General features: G+C 53.4%; 1 protein-coding gene and 1 long non-coding RNA gene across 12 annotated transcripts in view; one reads left to right on the forward strand and one right to left on the reverse strand.

Moving 5' to 3' along the window:
* PRKAG2 (protein kinase AMP-activated non-catalytic subunit gamma 2) overlaps positions 1-19001 on the forward strand; it is a 311916-nt gene that overhangs the window by 189645 nt on the left and 103270 nt on the right. For all 11 annotated transcript variants that reach the window (XM_051857058.2, XM_051857059.2, XM_070077300.1 and 8 more), the window contains one exon: positions 8627-8841. In XM_051857058.2, coding sequence (XP_051713018.1) covers positions 8627-8841 — 215 coding nt within the window. The remainder of the gene's footprint in view (positions 1-8626; positions 8842-19001) is intronic.
* LOC127493535 (uncharacterized) lies at positions 476-7452 on the reverse strand. The gene is made up of 3 exons (XR_007923805.2): positions 7331-7452; positions 6961-7005; positions 476-603 (listed from the first exon to the last, which is right to left on the reverse strand). It is a non-coding gene; the product is annotated as an uncharacterized lncRNA (long non-coding RNA).

Raw genomic sequence — 19001 nt, forward strand, 5'->3', positions numbered from 1 at the left:
TTTCCATCTACTTCACCCATAACCATGCAATGAACAGGTTGAATCCAGAAACAGGTAGAAGAATCTAGCGTGTTAACATAAGTCAGACATTGAAGACATTTGCAAAAACTATGTATAGATTGGAGAGAAACTGCTTCAGAGAAAGGATTGAGGATCCCAAAGAGCTCTTGTTTTGTTTTGTTTTTAAGATTTATTTACTTATTTGAAAGGCAGAGTTACGGGGCGGGGGGGAGGGAGAAGTGTCTTCCATCCTCTGGTTCACTCCCCAAACGGCCGCAACGGCTGGAGCTCAACCGATTCAAAGTCAGGAGCCAGGAGCTTCTTCCAGGTCTCCCACGTGGTTGCAGGGGCCCAAGGACTTAGGCCATCTTCTACTGCTTTCCCGGGCCACAGCTGAGAGCTGGATCAGAAGTGGCACCCACCCCCGGCAGAAAATTGAAAAAAAAAAAAAAAGAAGAAGAAGAAGTGGAGCAGCCGGGACTCAAACCAGCGCCCACTTGGGATGCAGGCACTGCAGGCAGCAGCTTTACCCACAGTTTTATGCCAGAGCACTGGATCCAAAGAGCTCTTGTTGATGTGGTCCTTCCTGTGTGTCCATAGTCACTGCATGAGAAATTGAAATGGAACATTTTAAAATAATAACTGACTTACAAATAACAATAGCAGACTTATTCCATGTTAAAGCAAATAGCATTTTAAAGAGGGTTGGGGGTTCTGAAACTAAAACGCTTGACTGCAAGAGTGGTTCTCAAGGAGAAGCTCGGGGTGGTCTGGGTGGAGCATCCCCAGTGCGGTGGTCTCCCAGGGTCTGTGGGCCGGGGGTGGGGTGGGGCAGGTGAGGCGGCACAGGTAAAATGCATCCCACCAAAGCAGGTCCTTTAGAAACTGTCTTGAAGAATGACCTGGGGACTCAAGTAGCAGGCTGAGGGGAAAGGAGGAAAATGGATTTATGAGAAAAAAGGGTATTAGGATGTCGCTTGTCTCACGGGCAGGCCTGATCTGTGGACAGCATTCCTGCTTTGGGGTCACCCAGACAGCAGCCCTTCACTGGGTCCCGGGGGTGACTGTCCTTGGCCTCCGTGTCAGTGTCGTGGAATACCCACCCCAGGCAAACCCCGCTGAGTGGGCTTCTGCACTCTCCAACCTTTGTACCTGCCTTAAGCCATCAGATCTGAGTGGGGGAAAGCCCATGACAGTCTTTGACGCCCCTGAGACTTCACCTTGGCAGACCGTGAGTTGAGTATCCGTGTGGTAGCGATGGCCAGGACTGCCCACAGGAAAACCCCCAACTTGCCAAGAGGGGCAGGTGGGCATTTCTCACCCCCTCACCACACCAGAGCAAGCTGGGGCGGGGTGACCCCAGATTTGAACGTCAGCTGGGTCAAACTCCTCCCCTCCTGAGCATCACAGACCGCCAGAGACAGCACAGCACAGCCAGGTCTCTGCCAACGGGGTCTCTCTCCCTAAAGTCTTGTCGGCTGTTGATGGCAGCTCCCGATCACTGAGGACATACCGTGGGAGCTGGTGTTCCGGGTGCTCTGACTCATCACAGAAAGCCCCTGGGTGGCTCATGTTGTCTAGTAATAAACCGAGGGCCTGAGCTGCGCCAGCCCCGCTGAAGCCACCAACAGCCCGAGGGGTGCATTTAGGGTCAGACCCAGGTTTGTGGGCTCCAGGGCTCTGTGCCTTCCGCTGCACTGAGCAGTCCCTCACTGTGGTTTGGGAGTGGAGGCTGCAGGTCGTATCATTCGGGCTGGGAAACACAGGCACATTGGGCTGGGGCTCTGCATAGGCCTCCCAGAGGTATGGCTCCCAGGGTTTTGGGAGCCAGTAGGGAGGGATGGCAAGAGAGGAGCCTGTTACTACCCAGGCCTGAAGAGCCCAGGGAAGGAGATGTTGCTGAAGGCCAAGGCCAGCAGGTGGAGGCTAGGAGGTCCGGGGAGAACCCCCATCTTCTCCAGACCCCCAGGTTTCTGCCAGTGCCCTGCACTGACCAAAACCACGCCAGAGCCAGCAGGCCAGGGAGCCAGCTCCCACAGCCTGTCAGAGGCAGACAGAAGAGGAGACAGTGCATGGTGGGGTCCGGGGAACCAGGCCAGAGGGAAAGCCGAGAAACCAGGCCCTGAGAAATGAAAGCCATGCACGCCCTCCTCAAGAGAAGACCCTCGGCGAACACGCAGTCGATGCTGGTTCTGCTGCCGCAGCTCGCTCAGACCCCGCTGTACACGCACCACTTATGAGTATCGCATTGTGTCCCTTGTAACTCCCTCTCCAGGACCTGGGGCCTTGGCCGTAAGCAATCCTGCTGTGGCACTTGGGTTTGGCACCCTCCCTGTGCTGCTGTCCCCTTTGTGACCCTCGCCGTCATCCCTCCAAAGTCAGGAACACCACCAACCCGTCATCTCTGTGATGAGCGGTTAGTGGTTTAAAAACCCCACATAAACAACCCCGCCATCCAGAGTAAATTCACTGCTTGCCTTCTGGAACAACAGTCAACAAAAAGAATTTTTTTCCTTCTTCCTTGTCATTCCCAACTCCATGCATGCAAAAGGCCAGTGGCTCCAGCTCATCCCACTGATGTAGCACAGCGGGCTGGAGGGTTCCATGTAGCCATCTGGTCTACCTGGCTTCTTTTCACCAAGGCTACTTTGTAGCAAAACCAGGCCTTGGGCTGGATGCTTCTGACACCCAGGGTTCCTCTCCACACCCCAGGTATTCTCTGCAGGCTGGTGGCCACTTCCTGCCAGCGGCACCTCTGTTCTCCTCTCTCCTCCCCCTTCTCTCTAGACGTGGCTCCCGCCAGGAGGGACAGCCAAGCCCTGTGAAGTCACTAGCTCATGGCTCCCTGGTGTCTGGAGCCACTTGCATGGTGTTGTGTGGGGCTGCCAGGAGCAGTTTGTGTTCACTCACTGGGCCTATTCACTGGGCCTGGCTGTGGCCCCAGGAAAATCAACGGCGTTGTTCCCCGCAGAGCTGACGGCGCCCTGAACAGAGTCCTGGAGAAGCAGAGGAAGGGAGACGCCTGCTCAGGAGAAGCAGACCGGAGAGCCTGTCTGTCCTGCGGCCGGCCAGAGCCTTCCCGGGTTGCTACCACGGCTAGCCAGGCCCTTCTGGGCCCCTAGGGAATTTGCCCGAGTTGGGAGCAGCTTCATTTTGCTTCCCAGATCTGAGGGCCAATCCTCAGGTGTTTCTGTGAAGCGTGCCCTCCCCTGCAGCCTCTGCTTTCTGGAAGAGTAATTCACCCAGCTGAAATGTGATTTTAAATCCCGTGTTTCCTCCCTGAGCTCCCTTGGCTTCGGCAAGCCTTGCATGTGACAGTCAAGGCTTGTTGCGTGGTATTCTTGGGTTCGCTTTTTGGGTTCTTTAAATAATTTGGAAATTTAAAACATCTTCATTTATCTGAAAGGCAGTGAGACAGAGAGAAGGACAGAGATCTCTCCTGTCTGCTGCCTCACTCCCCATATGCCCGCAACAGCTAGGGCTGGGCCAGGCCAAAGTCAGGAAGGAGCCTGGAACTCTGTCCGGGTGTCCCAAGTGGGTGGCAAAGACCCAGTTACTTGAGACATCACCGGCTGCTTCCTAAGGTACACATCAGCAGTAAGCTGGAATCAGAATGGGAGGCAGTGGAGTAAGGGGTAGGGAGTAAGGGGTGCAACATGGGAACCACTGCACCACGCGTACTGCCCTTGTCCTGCCTCCCCAGCCAGGCTGAGAGCTGAGACTCCGTCTGGCCGATCTTGACGCACGTCTCTTTCCACACCTGCACTGTGGCCTGGCAGACACGGGGAGCTCCTGCAGGGTCTGAATGTGGCAGCTTACCCTGTGATTAAGAAGTAAAGCGGTGTCGTCACAAGGAGTCGGGGAGTGTGTCCGCGTGGCCTCTTTTGCTCTGTGTGTATGCATTGCGACACCAGTATCCAAGCAGAGAGGGAGTTCGGGAATCTCATTCTCACCTGCCCCACTTGGCTGCCACAAGACAGTTTCCCCCATGCTGACTCGGCAGTACCAACTTGAATCCAAGTCCCTTCTCTGTTGCCCGTTGTCTCTGCTCTTTCTGGCTGATCCAACCCGAAGAAAAATGCCTCTGGAGAAAGGCCAAGGCCACCCGACGGCAGGAAGCACCCTGTCCGTACCCACCCCCTCCCCCGCACCTCTTAGCTCTCATCTCGGGCACCCAGCGCCCTGTGGGCTCTTCTTCTGGTCAGCCTGTGAAACCTCGCTTTCTAGAAGAGTAATTCACCCAGCTGAAATGGGATTTTAAATCCCGGGTTGTCTCGGTTGGTGATATCCCAGTTTAATCGTGACCCGGAGACTAGAGTTTGGAGTCAGGTGTGACCTCTGCTGTGGACTGGCTCAGTCTGTTAACTCAGCTTCCTCCAGTCTAGTTTCTGCATCTGTAAAGTGGGTTGGTAGCCCGCCCCCTCCCTCTCGGCCGACAATAAGGCTCCCTGTAAAAGTTGGGGTGTACACAGCTCGACCCCTGCTAAGGATATCTCAGGCCCCCATGAGAAGAGGGGGCACGTCTTTGGCTCCAGACAGCTCTTCATCCCAGTCGCCCATGTGGGTGCAGGGGCCCAAGTGCTTGTACCAACTTGTGCTGCTTTTCCGAGGCCATCATCAGGGAGCTGGGTCCAAAGTGGAGCAGCCGGAGCTGGAACCAGCGCCCATATGGGATGCTGGTGTCTCAGGTAGTGGCTTTACCTGCTAAGCCACAGCGCCAGCTCCGGAAGCATCTTTTGAGCTTGGGAAGATTTCAGTGAGAGCGATGGCGAGTCAGTGCGTCAGTCCCACCAGAAACAAGGGGTTCCCAGCAGCAGCTGAGAAGTCCGCTTTTCCTTCTCCCCATCCAAAACACCTCTGCCAGGCTGTGTCTGTGGCCGCCGGCCTTCCGCACCTCGCCCTCTCGCTGGCCTTCCTCGGACAGTGGGTGAGGAGCATCCCAGCCCTCACAAAGGGCCAGGGGCCCCGGGGGATGCAGACACCACTGTGTTTTGTGCTTCAAAGAGACCTCTTAGAGGCAAGCCACTTAGTCACGTCTCTTTAAATAATTTACACTTGAAAGAGAAACACTGTGCACCCTGCCAACTAGAGAGGCGTCTTTTTGCTGACTATGAGGTCCCTTACGCAACAGCAGTGGGATAGTTTTCGAAGAGTGAGACCAAGATATAGAAATGGCGGGGGGCAGTGACTGTGAGCTGTCACACGGAGACACCACACACCAAAAGCTCGAAGTCAGGCTTCGGGTGGGACCAGGGCACAGGAGGCGGCGGAGGGCTTAACTCCAGCATCCCCAGCGCAAGTCAGGAGCGGAGCAGAGTCTTCTCGAAACAGCAGATACAGCCTCGCGTGTAAAATGTAATCAGCAGAGCAGGGTGCAGGGTGAAAGCCTTCCCTACCAGTTGGTCCCTTCCCTGGAGACCTCCTGAGCGTTTGCAGACAGACTGAGCGTATGCACGCTGTAATATGTAAAGCCCTTCTCTCCTTTTTAAAGCCACAAATGGCCTCGTTGGGCACAGATGGCTCCGCACTTGGCTTTTTTCATGCACCACTTTGTGTTGGAGATGAAAAGAACCAGGCTTTGGTGCATCCTGCTGCCGGTGCGGATGCGCCAGCATGATTTATTTCACCGCTGCCGCCACCTCCTCCTCCTCCTCTCCCCGCTCCCTCTCAGCAGCGTCTGTGTCTCCAGGCTCTGCTATTAGGGCAGCAGTGTAATGCATAACCCCATGTGCTCAGCAGTGAGGCAGTGATGTCTGTGGAAGGAATTCCCAGAAACAGAATAGGGGGCTCAGGGACATGCGCACTTGTAGTGTGCCTCTGGAATTTTGAAGAGGCCTGTATGGATGTGCTTTGAGACCAAAAAAAAAAAAAAAAAAGTCTGAGCTTGGTCTGGGATTCGAAGGGCTCGGGTCGACTGTGCCCCGAGAGTGGATGGACTTCTGTGCTTTCCACCACTGGGGCTGAGGGGCAATTAGAGACCAGAGACCAGCCTTCCTTCCCGCTGCCTGACGACCAAAAGGGGGTCGCTCATGGTGCTACCACAGACCAGTACGATGTGGTGGGCGGCACAGGCTTTTGAGCCTTAACACGCCCAGCGCATCCCTTTCTGTTCCAACCCATCAGGTCACCTGCACACGCGGCCCGCAGGAAGGTGCCAGGGCAGGGCTCTGTGTGGAGGGGCAGGAGCTCAGAGGGGAGCCACCTGTTCTGGCTGCTGTGAGGGTCCAGAATGGCAGTGTCCCTGCTGAGGACACCCTTTCTGCAAGAGCCTTAAGGGACACATGGCCACCCTGGGAGTCTGGGGCCCCTTGCAGGGCCTGCTCTGCAAACAAAACATCACCAGGGGCTTCTTGCCCAGGTCCCCAGCAGAGCCCTCTGAAAGGCCGAGACACACCCTGCTGGCTCTACGGGCATCCCTGGGGACGGCTGGTGCCACCCAGCTGAAGCCTGGGCTGCAGGAGGGCCCTACCGGCCACACCCCCAACTCCTGAAGAGCTAAGCCATGGCAGACCCTTCCAGCTCTTTTCTTCCCTCCCCCTTCTCCCCAGCCCCACCTCAAAGCTGGGCTCGCTTCTCAAGACCTGTGGGGACAATTTTCACTTGGCTCGCTCCATGTTGGGAGCAGGGTCCCAGGCTTGAAGACAGGTGAGGGATTTTGTTGGGGAAAAGAGATTAACATATCTTTCTATCTGGTTTGAGAGTTAAACAGTTTGTGTGAGACACGTGAGGGAGGGAGGTTGGATGGATTGGCACAGAAAGAGTGGGAGGGCGGATGGGAGCAGAGGGGACGCATGCACCCAGGGCTGTGAGGAGGAATCTGGAATTGGCAGAGGGCCATGGCCCCAGGGCCACCTCGCTGTCTGGGTCAGAAGTAGCAAATGGAGGCCCTTGGGCCACGTCTTGTGACATCCTGTTTGACGTGCATAATTTACAATGTAGAACGAGGTTCCCTATACTTACCTGAAGCATGTGAGCTTGCGGACTCAAGTCCAAATTTGGTCTCTCCTGGAAAACATAATCAGGGAGCATTATTATTTCAGTTCCTTTCGGGCCTCAGTAACAAGGTCACAGACTGGGCGCTTAAGTCCCCAGTGTTCTGGAGGCTGGAAGTCCAGGCTCCGGTGTGGCAGGTCGCTGCTCCTTCCGGAACCCGCAGGGGGTGGGGGTGGGGATGCTTCCCGCCTGCTGTGGCTCCTGGTGTTGCCAGCAGCCCTCTGTCTCGGCTCCTCTCATCAGACCAGTCATAACTAGGTCAGAGGCCAACCCTAACCCAGCACAACTTCATCTTAAAGTGGCCAATTTCCAAAAAAAAGTTCCCATTGACAGGTACCGGGGATTCGGACTTCAGTGTCCTCCTTTCGGTGCACACAGATGGCTCAGTTCTCTCACAGCCGGACGTCAGTCGGTAAGCCTCGGCTGCCTACTTGCACAGTCCCGCACTGCGGCAGCCCTGTCCGAGTGGACGGCCTTTCCTCCCGACGGCGTCATGTCCCCAGTCTCCCTGCAACTCGTTCCCGACGCTGTCGCTGCCTCCGTTCTGCTGTCCCCTGTCTGCTCCCTCCCCGGCCTGGAGCTTCCTCTGACACCTTCCCTGTGATGAACGCTCACTGCCGTGAACTCACAGTCACAATGGCTGTGTCACGTGCTCTGGCAGCCGCGCCGGAACTCCTCGGGTCCCACCTGTCCCCCTAAACGTCACTTCTGCAGCATCGACCTGGGTCTCTTGAAAACCATGGCCTTCCCACGTGCCGCCTCAGTGAACATGGCACCTGTGGGTTTGTGCTTGGCAAGGGGGAGGAGTCAGATGGGGCTGGACTCTGGAGCGGGCAGTGTTGGAGCCCCGCCTAGTAGCAGCCTGCCTGGGCCCTTGTCGGATGATGACACAGCTGGACACAGCTGGTTCCCAGAGACCAGAAATAACTTTATAAAAACCTCTTCCACAATGTTGAGTTTAATAATTTATATTTTTGCCATTCGAGATTCTTCGGTACATGAAAGTATCGGAGTCTCTGCTTACTTGGTTTTTTTATTTCTTTTTTTCCTGCCCTCTTTTTTCTTCCTTCCTTCCTTCCTTCCTTCTTTCCTTCTTTCCTTCCTTTTCTTTCTTTCTTTCTTTCTTTCTCTCTCTCTCTTTTTCTCTCTCTCCTCTCTTCTCTTCTCTTTTCTCTTCTTTTCTTTTCTTTCTTCTTTTTCTTGTTTCCTAGGGAGAGAGAGATTGCTTCTGCTTTTCTTTCTGGGTTTGGATTTCTTTTTTTAAGATTTATTGATTTACGCATTTGAAAGGTAGAGTGACAGAGATAGAGGGAGAGACACAGACCTTTCACTGGTCCTCTCTCCAGATGGCCACAACAGCCAGGGTTGGGCCAGGCTGAAGCCAGGAGCCAGGAGCTCCATCTGGGTTTCCCACACGGGTGGCAGGGACTCAAGTCCTGGAGCCATCACCTGCTGCCTCCCAGCGCATTAGCAAGAAGCTGGACCCGAAGCAGAGGTGGGGCTGCATCCCAGGCCCTCTGGTATGGACGCAGGCTAAAGCCACTGTGCCACAACACCCACTTCTGGGTTGTAGGTTTTACTCATTTCCGCCCTCAGCCGGGTTCCAACAGCACTGTGTTGCCTCTCCCCGCAGCCTCCAGCCTCTCCTCCTCTCCGTCGACACCCACGCAGGTGACCAAGCAACACACGTTTCCCCTCGAGTCCTACAAGCAAGAGCCCGAGCGGTTGGAGAACCGCGTCCACGCCTCCTCGCCGCCTCCGGACACCGGCCAGAGGTTCTGCCTGTCCTTGCAGAGTGCAGCCAGGCCGCCACTGGGCTCACCCACGCACTATGCTCCCTCCAAAACTGTAAGTCTGGGCCCTGCTCCCATGGGCAGGGCGAATGGGTGTTGGAGGGAGGGCAGGCCGCCATTTTCCCAAGCCGAACCAGCTGGCCACACCTGGCGTTTGGGGTGGATTGTATCATACATCCCAGGCTGCTACATCAGGAACATGACTGGGAGAAGTTTTTTCTTTCCCTCAACTTCTTAAAAATCATTTATTGAAAGCTTTACTGGGATGTACCTTGCATGGGATACTAAAGTAAAAAAAAAAAAAAAAGTTGAAAAATAGAGATCACGTCCTGAGTGTTAGGGTTTACAGTTTGACCTCGCCTGGGCTAGGACACACTGCGGGGAGGGGACCTTTCCCAGGGGAGCAGCATGGCCGGCGTCTGCAGCCTCCCAGGTGAACTGGGGAGGGCCCACGCTTGCAGTGGAGGACGCCGCCTCCCCACAGCACCTGAGCACTCTGTGTTTCAAAGTAGAGACCCCACCCACCGCTGCTTGTTTAGCTCATGCCAAGGGGGCCAAAGCCATCCAGTTGTCACTCTTGGGCCCAGCAAGGACGTATGAACCATATCACTGGGATCTGCCTGTATGCATGGAAACAGCCGGCCCTTCCCTAACAGAGGTCCCACGGACTGGGCGGCTTAAAACCACAGAAATGTCTTATCTCTTGGTTCTAGAACAGGGGCGGGGAACGTGTGACCTACAGGCCATGTAATGCCCACAGAATCATTTGGTTTGGCTCTGCCAAGGCAACCACAGCAGGACTCAAAATTCAAAAAATCTGAATGTGGCTGGCATTATGGTGCACTGGGTTAAGCCACTGCCTGCAGTGCTAGCCTCCCATATGGGCACCAGTTCAAGTTCCAACTGCTCCACATCTGATCCAGCTCCCTGCTAAGGAGCCTGGGAAAGCAGCAGTGGATAGCCCAAGTGCTTCATTCTGCACCCACATGGGAGACCCAGATGAAGCTCCTGACTCCTGGCTTCAGCCTGGCCCAGTCCTGGCCATTGTGGCTATTTGGAGAATGAACCAGTGGACAGAAGATTCTCTCTCTCTCCCTCTCCCACTCCTGCTCCCACTCTGCCGGTAACTCTCTCAAATAAATAAATCTTTAAAAACATTTTTCAACAGGGTAAGGTGATAACTTTGTATGGCCCATGAATGATGGTATAAATATCCAAATTGCTGTTGGCAGAAAAAAGGTTCCCCACTCCTGTTCTAGAGACCACGAGTCCGAAAGCAAGGTTTGTGAGGGTCACATCTGCCCCTCAGCCCCAGGGAGGACCCTCGCCTGCCTCTCCCTGCTCCTGATGGCCCACGTTCCTTTATTCATGGCAGCATCAGTCCAGTTCCAACGCCCATCTTCGTGGGATCTTCTCCCCTCCCTGTCTGCGTCTCAGTTTTCTTCTTCTTACGAGGACAGCAGTCACACTGGCTGCATCTTCACCTGATCTTCTCCACGAACACCCTGTTTCCAATTAAGGTCACGCTCGCAGGTGTTGCGGGTTAGCACTTCAGCGTGTCTTTTTAGAGGCCACAGCTGAAGTCGTTGTCTTTTGAGAGGTGTGTTTGCCGCGCAGAGAACATACCGCCACAATTCCTGTTCATTCGGTGATCATTCTATTAAATGTGTGCTTAGCAAACATCGTTTAAACCGCAGGGTATTGTTTCTGCCTTCCAGAGCTTGTAGTCTTGCTGGGAACAGAATAGCACCCAGGTGAGACAGCTGAGTAAAGTGGAAAGTAGTTTGGGGAGGGGGTGATGAGTGGAAGGAATGGTGGGCGCTACAGGAGGTGAGGAAGCAAAGGTCTCCCGAGGCTGATGATGGCTGCAGAGCAGCGGCCCCTGACTGAGCTGAGCCTGCAGTGTGCGGCAGGGCTTAAATAAGGTGAGAGGCAAAGGGACGGCCCTCTAAAAAGAGAACGAACCATGGCTTGGGGATGAGCATGATGTGTAGCGTGGAGAAGGAAGAGCTTGTGTGGGCTTGCAGATGCGGCACAGGCTGTCTCGGAGGAGGACCTCCCTGCATTGCGGTACCCACCCCACCCGGGGGGGAGGAGCCTGAGGGAGCACAGGGTGTGCAGCCATGGTGCAGAGCAGGGCTGCAGCCTAGTGTGGGGCTCGGAGGAAGAACTTCCTCGTTCTGCGTGTGAATGAGGAAAGAGCTACAGAGGCTTCTGTTTTCCTGGCTTTTTTTTTTTTCCCTCAAAGATTCATTTTGTTTATTTGAAAGGCAGAGTGACAATGATAGTCCATCTACTGGTTCACTCCCCAAGTGAGTGCAACAGCTGCTGCTGGGCCAGGCAGAAGCCAGGAGCCAAGAACGCCATCTGGTCTCCCACAAGGGTGGCAGGGACCCAAGTGCTCAGGCCATCTTCTGCTGCCTTCCCAGGTACATTGGCAGGAGCTGGTTTGGAAGCAGAGCAGCCAGGGCTCAAACCAGCTCTCTGATATGGGGTTGTGTGCCATGTCAACCCCAGGCAGTTGTTACAGAAATCATGGAACAGAGAAGCAACCCAAAAGGGGATGATGAAGCAGCTCAAAGATTATCAAAAGCAGGAAGCCACCATTCCCTAAGGGCACAGGGGCGCAGCAAGGAGGCGATGGTACCCAGCAGGAGCCAGAGCCACAGAGGAGATACAGTCACTGGTCTGAGATGCCTGTCGAGGCAAAGGGGAACAAATCCCAGGATTGGGGCTGGCATTGTGGCGTAGAAGGCTAAGCCTCCACCTGCAGTGCCGGCATCCCATACGGGCGCTGGTTCACATCCCAGCTGCTTCATTTCCAACCCAACTCCTTGCTAATGTGCCTGGGAAGGCAGCGGGAGATGGCTCAAGCCCTTGGGCCCCTGTACCCATGTGGGAGACCAGGAAGAAGCTCCAGGCTCCTGGCTTCAGCCTGACTCAGCCCCAGACATTGTGGCCATTGGTGTGGGTTGAACCAGCGGATGGAAGATCTCTCTCTGTCCTCTCTCTGTATCTCTGCCTTTCAAATATAAATAAATAAATAATAATAAAAAAAGAAATCCTAACATCTCTCCCTTCTTCTGCATTACTAGAATGAAATATCTACAACAAGTACTTACAAAGCAAAGAAGTTAATTTTAGCTCATGATTTTGGAGGCTCGCAGTCCAAGATTGATCAGCACCCCCTTGATTCAGCTGTCTGGGGAGGCTGGGGGATGGCGATGCAGTGTGGGCAGAGGGACACTCAGGTGGCAGGCCAGGTCCCCCTGAGCTTTTATAAGCTACCCTGTCACAGGAGCTTCCTTCTGAGGTCATATGCCAGAGGCCTAAGGACAGAGAGACAGACAGGAGAATGCTGGCAGCCTGGGGCTAGGGAGAGAGGGAGTGGGAGGGTGGTGTTCACAGATACAGGCTTCAGTTTGGAAATCTGAGAAAGATCTGGAGATGGATGGTAGTGGTGGCTGTGCTGAACTGTGTAAGTATGCATAATACCACTGAACTGTACACTCAGACACTCACATCAGCTTTATGTTATGTTTAATTTGCCACAATAAGAGAGGAAGCAGGAGAATGATCCAGTAAAATCTACTATGTTCCATGGAGCTCAGGCTTCAGAAAATCAGGGTGGGGTGGGCATTGTGGCGCAGTGGGTTAAGTCTCCGCTTGTGATGCCTACAACCCATATGGTAGTGCCAGTTCAAGTCCCAGCTATTCAGCTGCTAATGCACAGCCTGGGACCGTGCTGCCCGTGTGGGAGACAGGATGGAGTTCCTGGCTCCTGATTTCAGCCTGACCCAGTGCTGGCTGCTGCAAGCATTTGGGGGAGTGAACCAGTGGGTGGAAGATGGTGTGTGTGTGTGTGCGCGGCCGTTGTTCTGCCTTTCAAGATGAATGAATAAATGTTTGAAAAATAAAAGGAGTTGGAAGAGACTGCCCTGCTGGCTGCCTGCGATCCTGCAGGCCCTTTGTCCTGTGTGGGTTTCATCGCCCCAGGGCTCCAAGGGCCACGCTCACCAGTGCTACTCAGGCCTGTGCAGCCACTGTGTGACCCTGTCTCTGCTTCCAGCAGCCCTGGCAGCAGGCAGGGCGCGGTGTCAAGTTCATACGGAATTTGTTCCTTTATCATTGGATTTTGTGGGGTGCCTTCAATTTATGTACTAAATTCCTCAAGAGCTTGGTTGATTTTGTTAATTTTGCTACCAGTATAATCTTCCTGGAGGAATGTGAGCTGCCTAAGACGTGTGAAGGCCTGAAAATGCTGAGATGGAACGCATCTCTGCCCAGAGCAATCAGAGGACACTTGCTGTGAACATTCACCAGGAGATCACTGCTATACTATCTGTTCTGTGAATCTTATTCTAAAATCGGAGAGAGGGTGGGGGCACCTAATTAGTCTTTAGTAGGCAGCACTCACTTTATCATTTATTTGGGAAATACTTGTAACTACTACATGCGAAAAATGGTGTAGCGTGCATGATAGGTTGACAAATATGTGAGCCACACTCATAAGACAAGGATTATTTTTTAACATTTATTTATTTATTTATTTGAAATGCAGAGTTACAGAGAGAGAGAGAGAGAATCTTCCATCCACTGGTTCACTTCCCAAATGGCCACAATGGCCGGAGCTGGGCTGATCCAAAGTCAGGAGCCAGGAGCTTTGTCCAGGTCTCCCATGCAGGTGCAGCAGCCCAAGTACTTGGGCCATCTTCCGACGCTTTCTCAGGCCATAGCAGAGAGCTGGGTCAGAAGTGGAGTTGCTGGGACTTGAACCAGTACCCATATGGGATGTAGGTAGCCCAAGTGGCGGCTTAACCTGCTGTGCCACAGGGCTGGCCCAAGGATGTTGATTTCATTCACCATTTCCTTAGGAGGGTTATGTGTGGGAGGGTTTCAGTAAATATCATCTGCTTGAGCAAAGGAGGGAGCTCTTGTCTGTTAGGGGGTGCAGACAGGTAGTCATTACAATAGAGTGTGACAGAGCCTGGCTAGTTATTACTGGAGGAAGCAGGCCATCCTGTTTGGGTGAGTGGAAGTGTGTCCCAGAGCTGATCCCAGGGCACGTGGACATTCTCTTCCACCGGGAAGAGCAACAGTCAGCTTGCATTTTAAAGGGATCTCTCCGGCAGGGTGTGGGAATTGGATCAGATGTGAGTAGAACAGGAGCCCAGGTGAGATCGGTGTGAAAGACTGCAGGTCTAATGGCAGCTGCAGGTGGAAGGAAGTGGAATTGTGTCCTCCAGGAGGCAGAATGGAAAGGAGAGTGGAACATGGGGATGGATTAATTGAAGGGGAAGGAGAAGATGATTCCAAAGGTCTTTGCCTTGGGGAACTGGATGGAAGGCAGTTCCATTTGCTGGGAGAGGGGACCGAGGAAGAAGAGGTGCAGTGTGTCTGAGCTTGAGGCAGGGCTGGGATGTGCAGACACGCACGCCCGGCTGTGCTCTGGGACAGGTAGGTGCCCGGGGACATGCAAGTGGAGGAATCCAAGGGGCAATCGGATATGTGCATCCAGAGCTGGCAGTTAAGGTTTGAGGACTGCCCAGATCTAAACAGATGACATGATGAGAGATGCAGTAATCCAGAGAAACCTGTGAGAGGTGAAGAGAGGACCAGAACCAGAAAACCAGTGGACGCCTAAGGGGCAAACAGAGGAGGAAGATTCCAGATTGCCTCGGAAGTAGGCAGTAAAACAGGCAGACCGGGCATTGCAGGAGCAAAAGGAATGTGTGTCATTATGTTTCGCACACTTGGAGGGAGGGGGTGATGACATCAGCAGAGCAGACTGGCCATGGATTGTAAGGACTGAGGTCACCGTGACCTTAGCAGGAGGGCTTTCTTGACCACCGCATGGTCACGGGCGGAAGCCCTATAATGTGAGCTGAATGACTAACGCCTAACGACACAACAGTCTCTGGTGCAGAAACCTCCTTCAGGAAACCCAACGTGAGGAGGGTAGCAGGGGCCGTCTTTGCAGAAGGGAGGTGGTGGTGGCCTCCCTCCTGAGAATAAGCTCACACACAGCTGGGAAGGAGCAGAAGCGAGAAATGAAAGACGGGGCACGACAGTGTCACATTTTGGTCTTGAAAGGAGTGAGTTTCTTGTTCTTGTTTTTAATATTTTTGTATTTATTTGAAAAGCAGGGTTAAAAAGGCAGGGGGAGATTTTCCATCTGCTGGTTCACTCCCAAAATGGCTGCGATGGTCAGTTCTGGTCCAGCCTGAAGCCAGGAGCTTCCTCCAGGTCTCCCACGTGGGTGCAGGGACCCCTAATTTGGGCCATCTTCTTCTGCTACTTTTCCTAGGCGCATTCGTAGGGAGCTGGATCAGAAGAGGAGCAGCCGGAAATTGAACCGGTGCCCATATGGGATGCTAGCATTGTAAGTGGCGGCTTAACCCACTTTGCCACAGTGCTGGCCCCAGGAGTGAGTTTCTTTGGGAGGTGAGAGCACACACAGTGGATGTGTTTTGTCTCGGAGTAACGGGACAGGCATCCCCTTTGGGTAGAAAACTCCCAGTGCAGAGGTGTTAGAAGGATCAACCCACTTCTGGTTTCCTGTCCACTGAAGTCACTCTCAGCTCTCCCTTTTTCTTCTAGGAATTTCACTTTTGTTTGTTTGTTTTTTAGATTTCTTTATTTGAGAGGTAGAGTTACAGACAGAGGGAGAGACAGACAGAAAGGTTTTCCATCCAATGGTTCACTCCCCAAATGGCCACAACAGCCAGAGCTGGGCTGATCTGAAACCAGGAGCCAGGAGCTTCCTCCGGGTATCTCAAGTGGCTGCAGGGGCCATCTTCTACTGCTTTCCCAGGCCATCAGCAGAGAGCTGGATCGGAAATGGTGCAACCGGGACACGAACCGGTGCCCATATGAGATGGCAGCACTACAGATGGAGGCTTAGCCCCATATGCCACAGCGCTGGCCCCAGAATTTCACTCGTGACCTGTCCCTGGAAGCAGAGGTTGAGATGGGGTTCCAGGTACAAGTTTGTCTGTAGTGGGGGTACCCTCAGCAGGAACCCGGAAGGCCAGGATGTGCTCTGAGGAGTAGCCTCTGTCTGAGGACAGGAGAGGTCCTGAGTGTCATTTGCTGCAGAGGCACAGGAGCTGGCCTTTTGTACTCTCACGCTGTTATGACATGCCCCAGATGAGCCATTAACAGCAGCCGCTCAGCGGCTGGGTGCAGCAGAGCCGGTGAGAAAGAACACAAGGGCATCTCCTAACCCCGGAGCCTGCATCCTCTTTTCCCGTCTGACTCCCGCATCCAACAGGAGGATTGGGTACCATATCCGTTTTTCCTGTTGCTGCGTAGCACGGCTTCCTGAATCGTAAAACAACTCTTTATTAACTGCGGGTTAGCAATTTGGGACGGGCATTCTCCTGGTGTGGCTGTGCTTAGTCACACATGCCAGGTCCCTTGGGGGCTTAGTTGTACAAGGGTGGCCTTGGCCAGAGTGGTTTGTCCCTGCTCCTTGTGGTCTCTGCACCCAGCAGGCCAGCCCTGACTTGTTCCCACAGCAATGACAGGGTTTGAGGTAGAAGCAGATACAAAGTGCCTTGAGGCCTAGCCGCAGAACTGGCGTGCCGCAAGTCCTGTCTGGGTGAACTCTGTCTCCTCTCCCCCTGGGTCTGGATTGGCCTTAGGACTTGCTGTGGCTGACAAGATGAGGCCATTGTGACAGTCACATTACAGAGGGAGTGGATCCAGCAGGGGGTGGCACACTGGGCACTCCTCATCACTTGATTTCAGTCGGTGGCTCTACAGTGGAGCACAGAATAGAGGCTTGTTTGTCTTTTGGAGTCTAATTAAATGGGTGAGAGCAATCTTTCTGTAGAGGAGACTGCAAGAGTTCACATTCCCCGAGAAACAGACTCCAAGGAGGACCTAGTGCGCAGGAAGTTTGTTGGGATGCACTCTTGGGATCGACACCCGTGCGAGAAGGAAGGGACGTGAGATCAGGCAGCGGTTTTGTGTGTGACCCGATCCAGCCCCAACCAGGGCCTCAGCCCGCCCCCACGGGTGCTAAAGTAGGGGTGTTGCAAGGGCTGGGTTCCCGCCTGATCATCAGCTGATAGGTGATGGCTGCCGGGAAACAGGGCTGACTGTGGGCAAAGCCGTGCTCCTCAACCAATCGCATCCAGCTGCCTGGTGGGAGCTGGCAGTCGGCAGAATGCCCAGCACCTGGGGCAAGTGCCTTCCATCCCCGAGAGGGGATCTGGGTGGTGTCACAAGCTCTCATGCGTGGACTTGCTCACTGCTTCAGTTTCAGTTTTACACTAAATTCCTGGCAGGTGAAAATAAGGGTGTCCTGCTTCTTCTTGCGACGTATTTAACACGCAGCTGAACTAAGGAGTGAAGGACGGATGAGTGGGGCTGAAGGAAAGTGTTTTTCCGGGGGTGGGCACTGTGGCACAGCAGGGTAAGCCACTGATTCAGACTCTCATTCTATATCAGTGCCATTTGTGTCTTGACTGCTCCGCACTTCTGATCCAGCTCCCTGCTAATGCACCTGGGAAGCTGAGGATGATGGCCCAAGTCCTTGAGTTCCTGCCACTCATGTAGGAGATAGGCTCCTGGCTTCGATCTGGCCCAGCCCTGGCTGTTGTGGGCATTTGGCAAGTGAATCAACAGATCAATCAATCAATCTATCTCTCTCTCTCTCTCTCCCTCTCTTCCCCCCTACCCCTGGCCCCTGTGCTCTGCCTTTCAAGTAGATGAAAATGAATGAAATAAGCATCTTAAAAAATTAAATATTTTCCGGCCGGCACCGCGGCTCAATAGGCTAATCCTCTACCTGCGGCGCCGGCACACCAGGTTCTAGTCCTGGTCGGGGCGCCAGATTCTGTCCCGGTTGTCCCTCTTCCAGGCCAGCTCTCTGCTGTGGCCAGGGAGTGCAGTGGAGGATGGCCCAAGTGCTTGGGCCCTGCATCCGCATGGGAGACCAGGAGAAGCACCTGGCTCCTGGCTTCGGATCAGCGCGGTGTGCTGGCCGCAGAGCGCCGGCCACAGCGGAAATTGGGGGATGAACCAACGGCAAAGGAAGACCTTTCTCTCTGTCTTTCTCTCTCACTGTCCACTCTGCCTGTCAAAAAAAATTAAATATTTTCCAATAGTAATTTCCCAAGGGAAGAAGAACTTGGGCCCCTGGCCAACAATGGTCACCAACTCGCCTGCCATGGGAGGGTGCCCCCATGGGAGTGGGTGATCCAGCCCCAGGAAGCCCTGGTCATACCTGACAGGGACCCCTGCAATAGGACCACCCTGCTGAACTGACCCACAAGGAGCATTAGTGTGCTAGGGCCACCATAACAATACCACAGACTGGGTGGCCCACACAGCAGCAAGGGATGTCTCCCGGTTCTGGGAGCTGCAGGTCCAAGCCCACAGTGTTAGCAGGTCCGGCTTCTCCTGAGGCCCCCTCCTGGGCTTACAGAGCTGGGGCTGTGTCCCCACATGGCCTGTCCTTTGCGTCCACATCCCTGGTGTCTCTTTCCCTTCCCATCTCATAAGGATGCCAGTCCTTTTGGACTTTGGCCTACTCTGTGATCTCTTTTAACTCCAGTTACTTCTTTCAGGACCTTACCGCCAAATACAGTCACGCTGGGGACACGAGCCTCAATATACGATGGCGTGGGGGTGGGGGACAGAATTCAGTTCGTAACGATTGAAAAAGTATTGTTGACCTAAGCTACTGCAATGTACGGTGATTTCTCACGTATCAACAGAAAACTAATACTTGTTCCGTCGTGTGTGGGGAGTCGGCATGACTCAGTGAATTGAGTAATAAACAATAAACTCAGGAACGTTGAGTTCTTCTACAAAACAGACTGAATCAATCCCAGATCCCTAGTTTTCCTAGTATAAATATTTGGGATGAAATCACTGACTAGTTCTTTAAAGTTGTTATTTGCAATAATTATCTTTTTTTTAATGATAGAAAAGCACTTTAAAATCTCTGACGATTTCAAATCACTTGGCATCAAGAACCACTTAAAGATTTTAATGTAAAACACTACTTGGTTTTTGTATTCTTTCCTACCATTGTAAATATCAAGTTATATCCTAATAAAGTCTTGATGCTGATGCTGTCTGCCCAGAAATGGCAAGCTAACACTTCCATCATCTATTACTCACAACAGATTAGATATTTTAAAAATAGTTTGGAAAAATATTCACATTGGGTCAAGGAGCAGGAGCTACAGAGAGAACTGA

This window comes from Oryctolagus cuniculus, chromosome 7, assembly GCF_964237555.1.
Source record: "Oryctolagus cuniculus chromosome 7, mOryCun1.1, whole genome shotgun sequence".
Classification (NCBI taxonomy): domain Eukaryota; kingdom Metazoa; phylum Chordata; class Mammalia; order Lagomorpha; family Leporidae; genus Oryctolagus; species Oryctolagus cuniculus.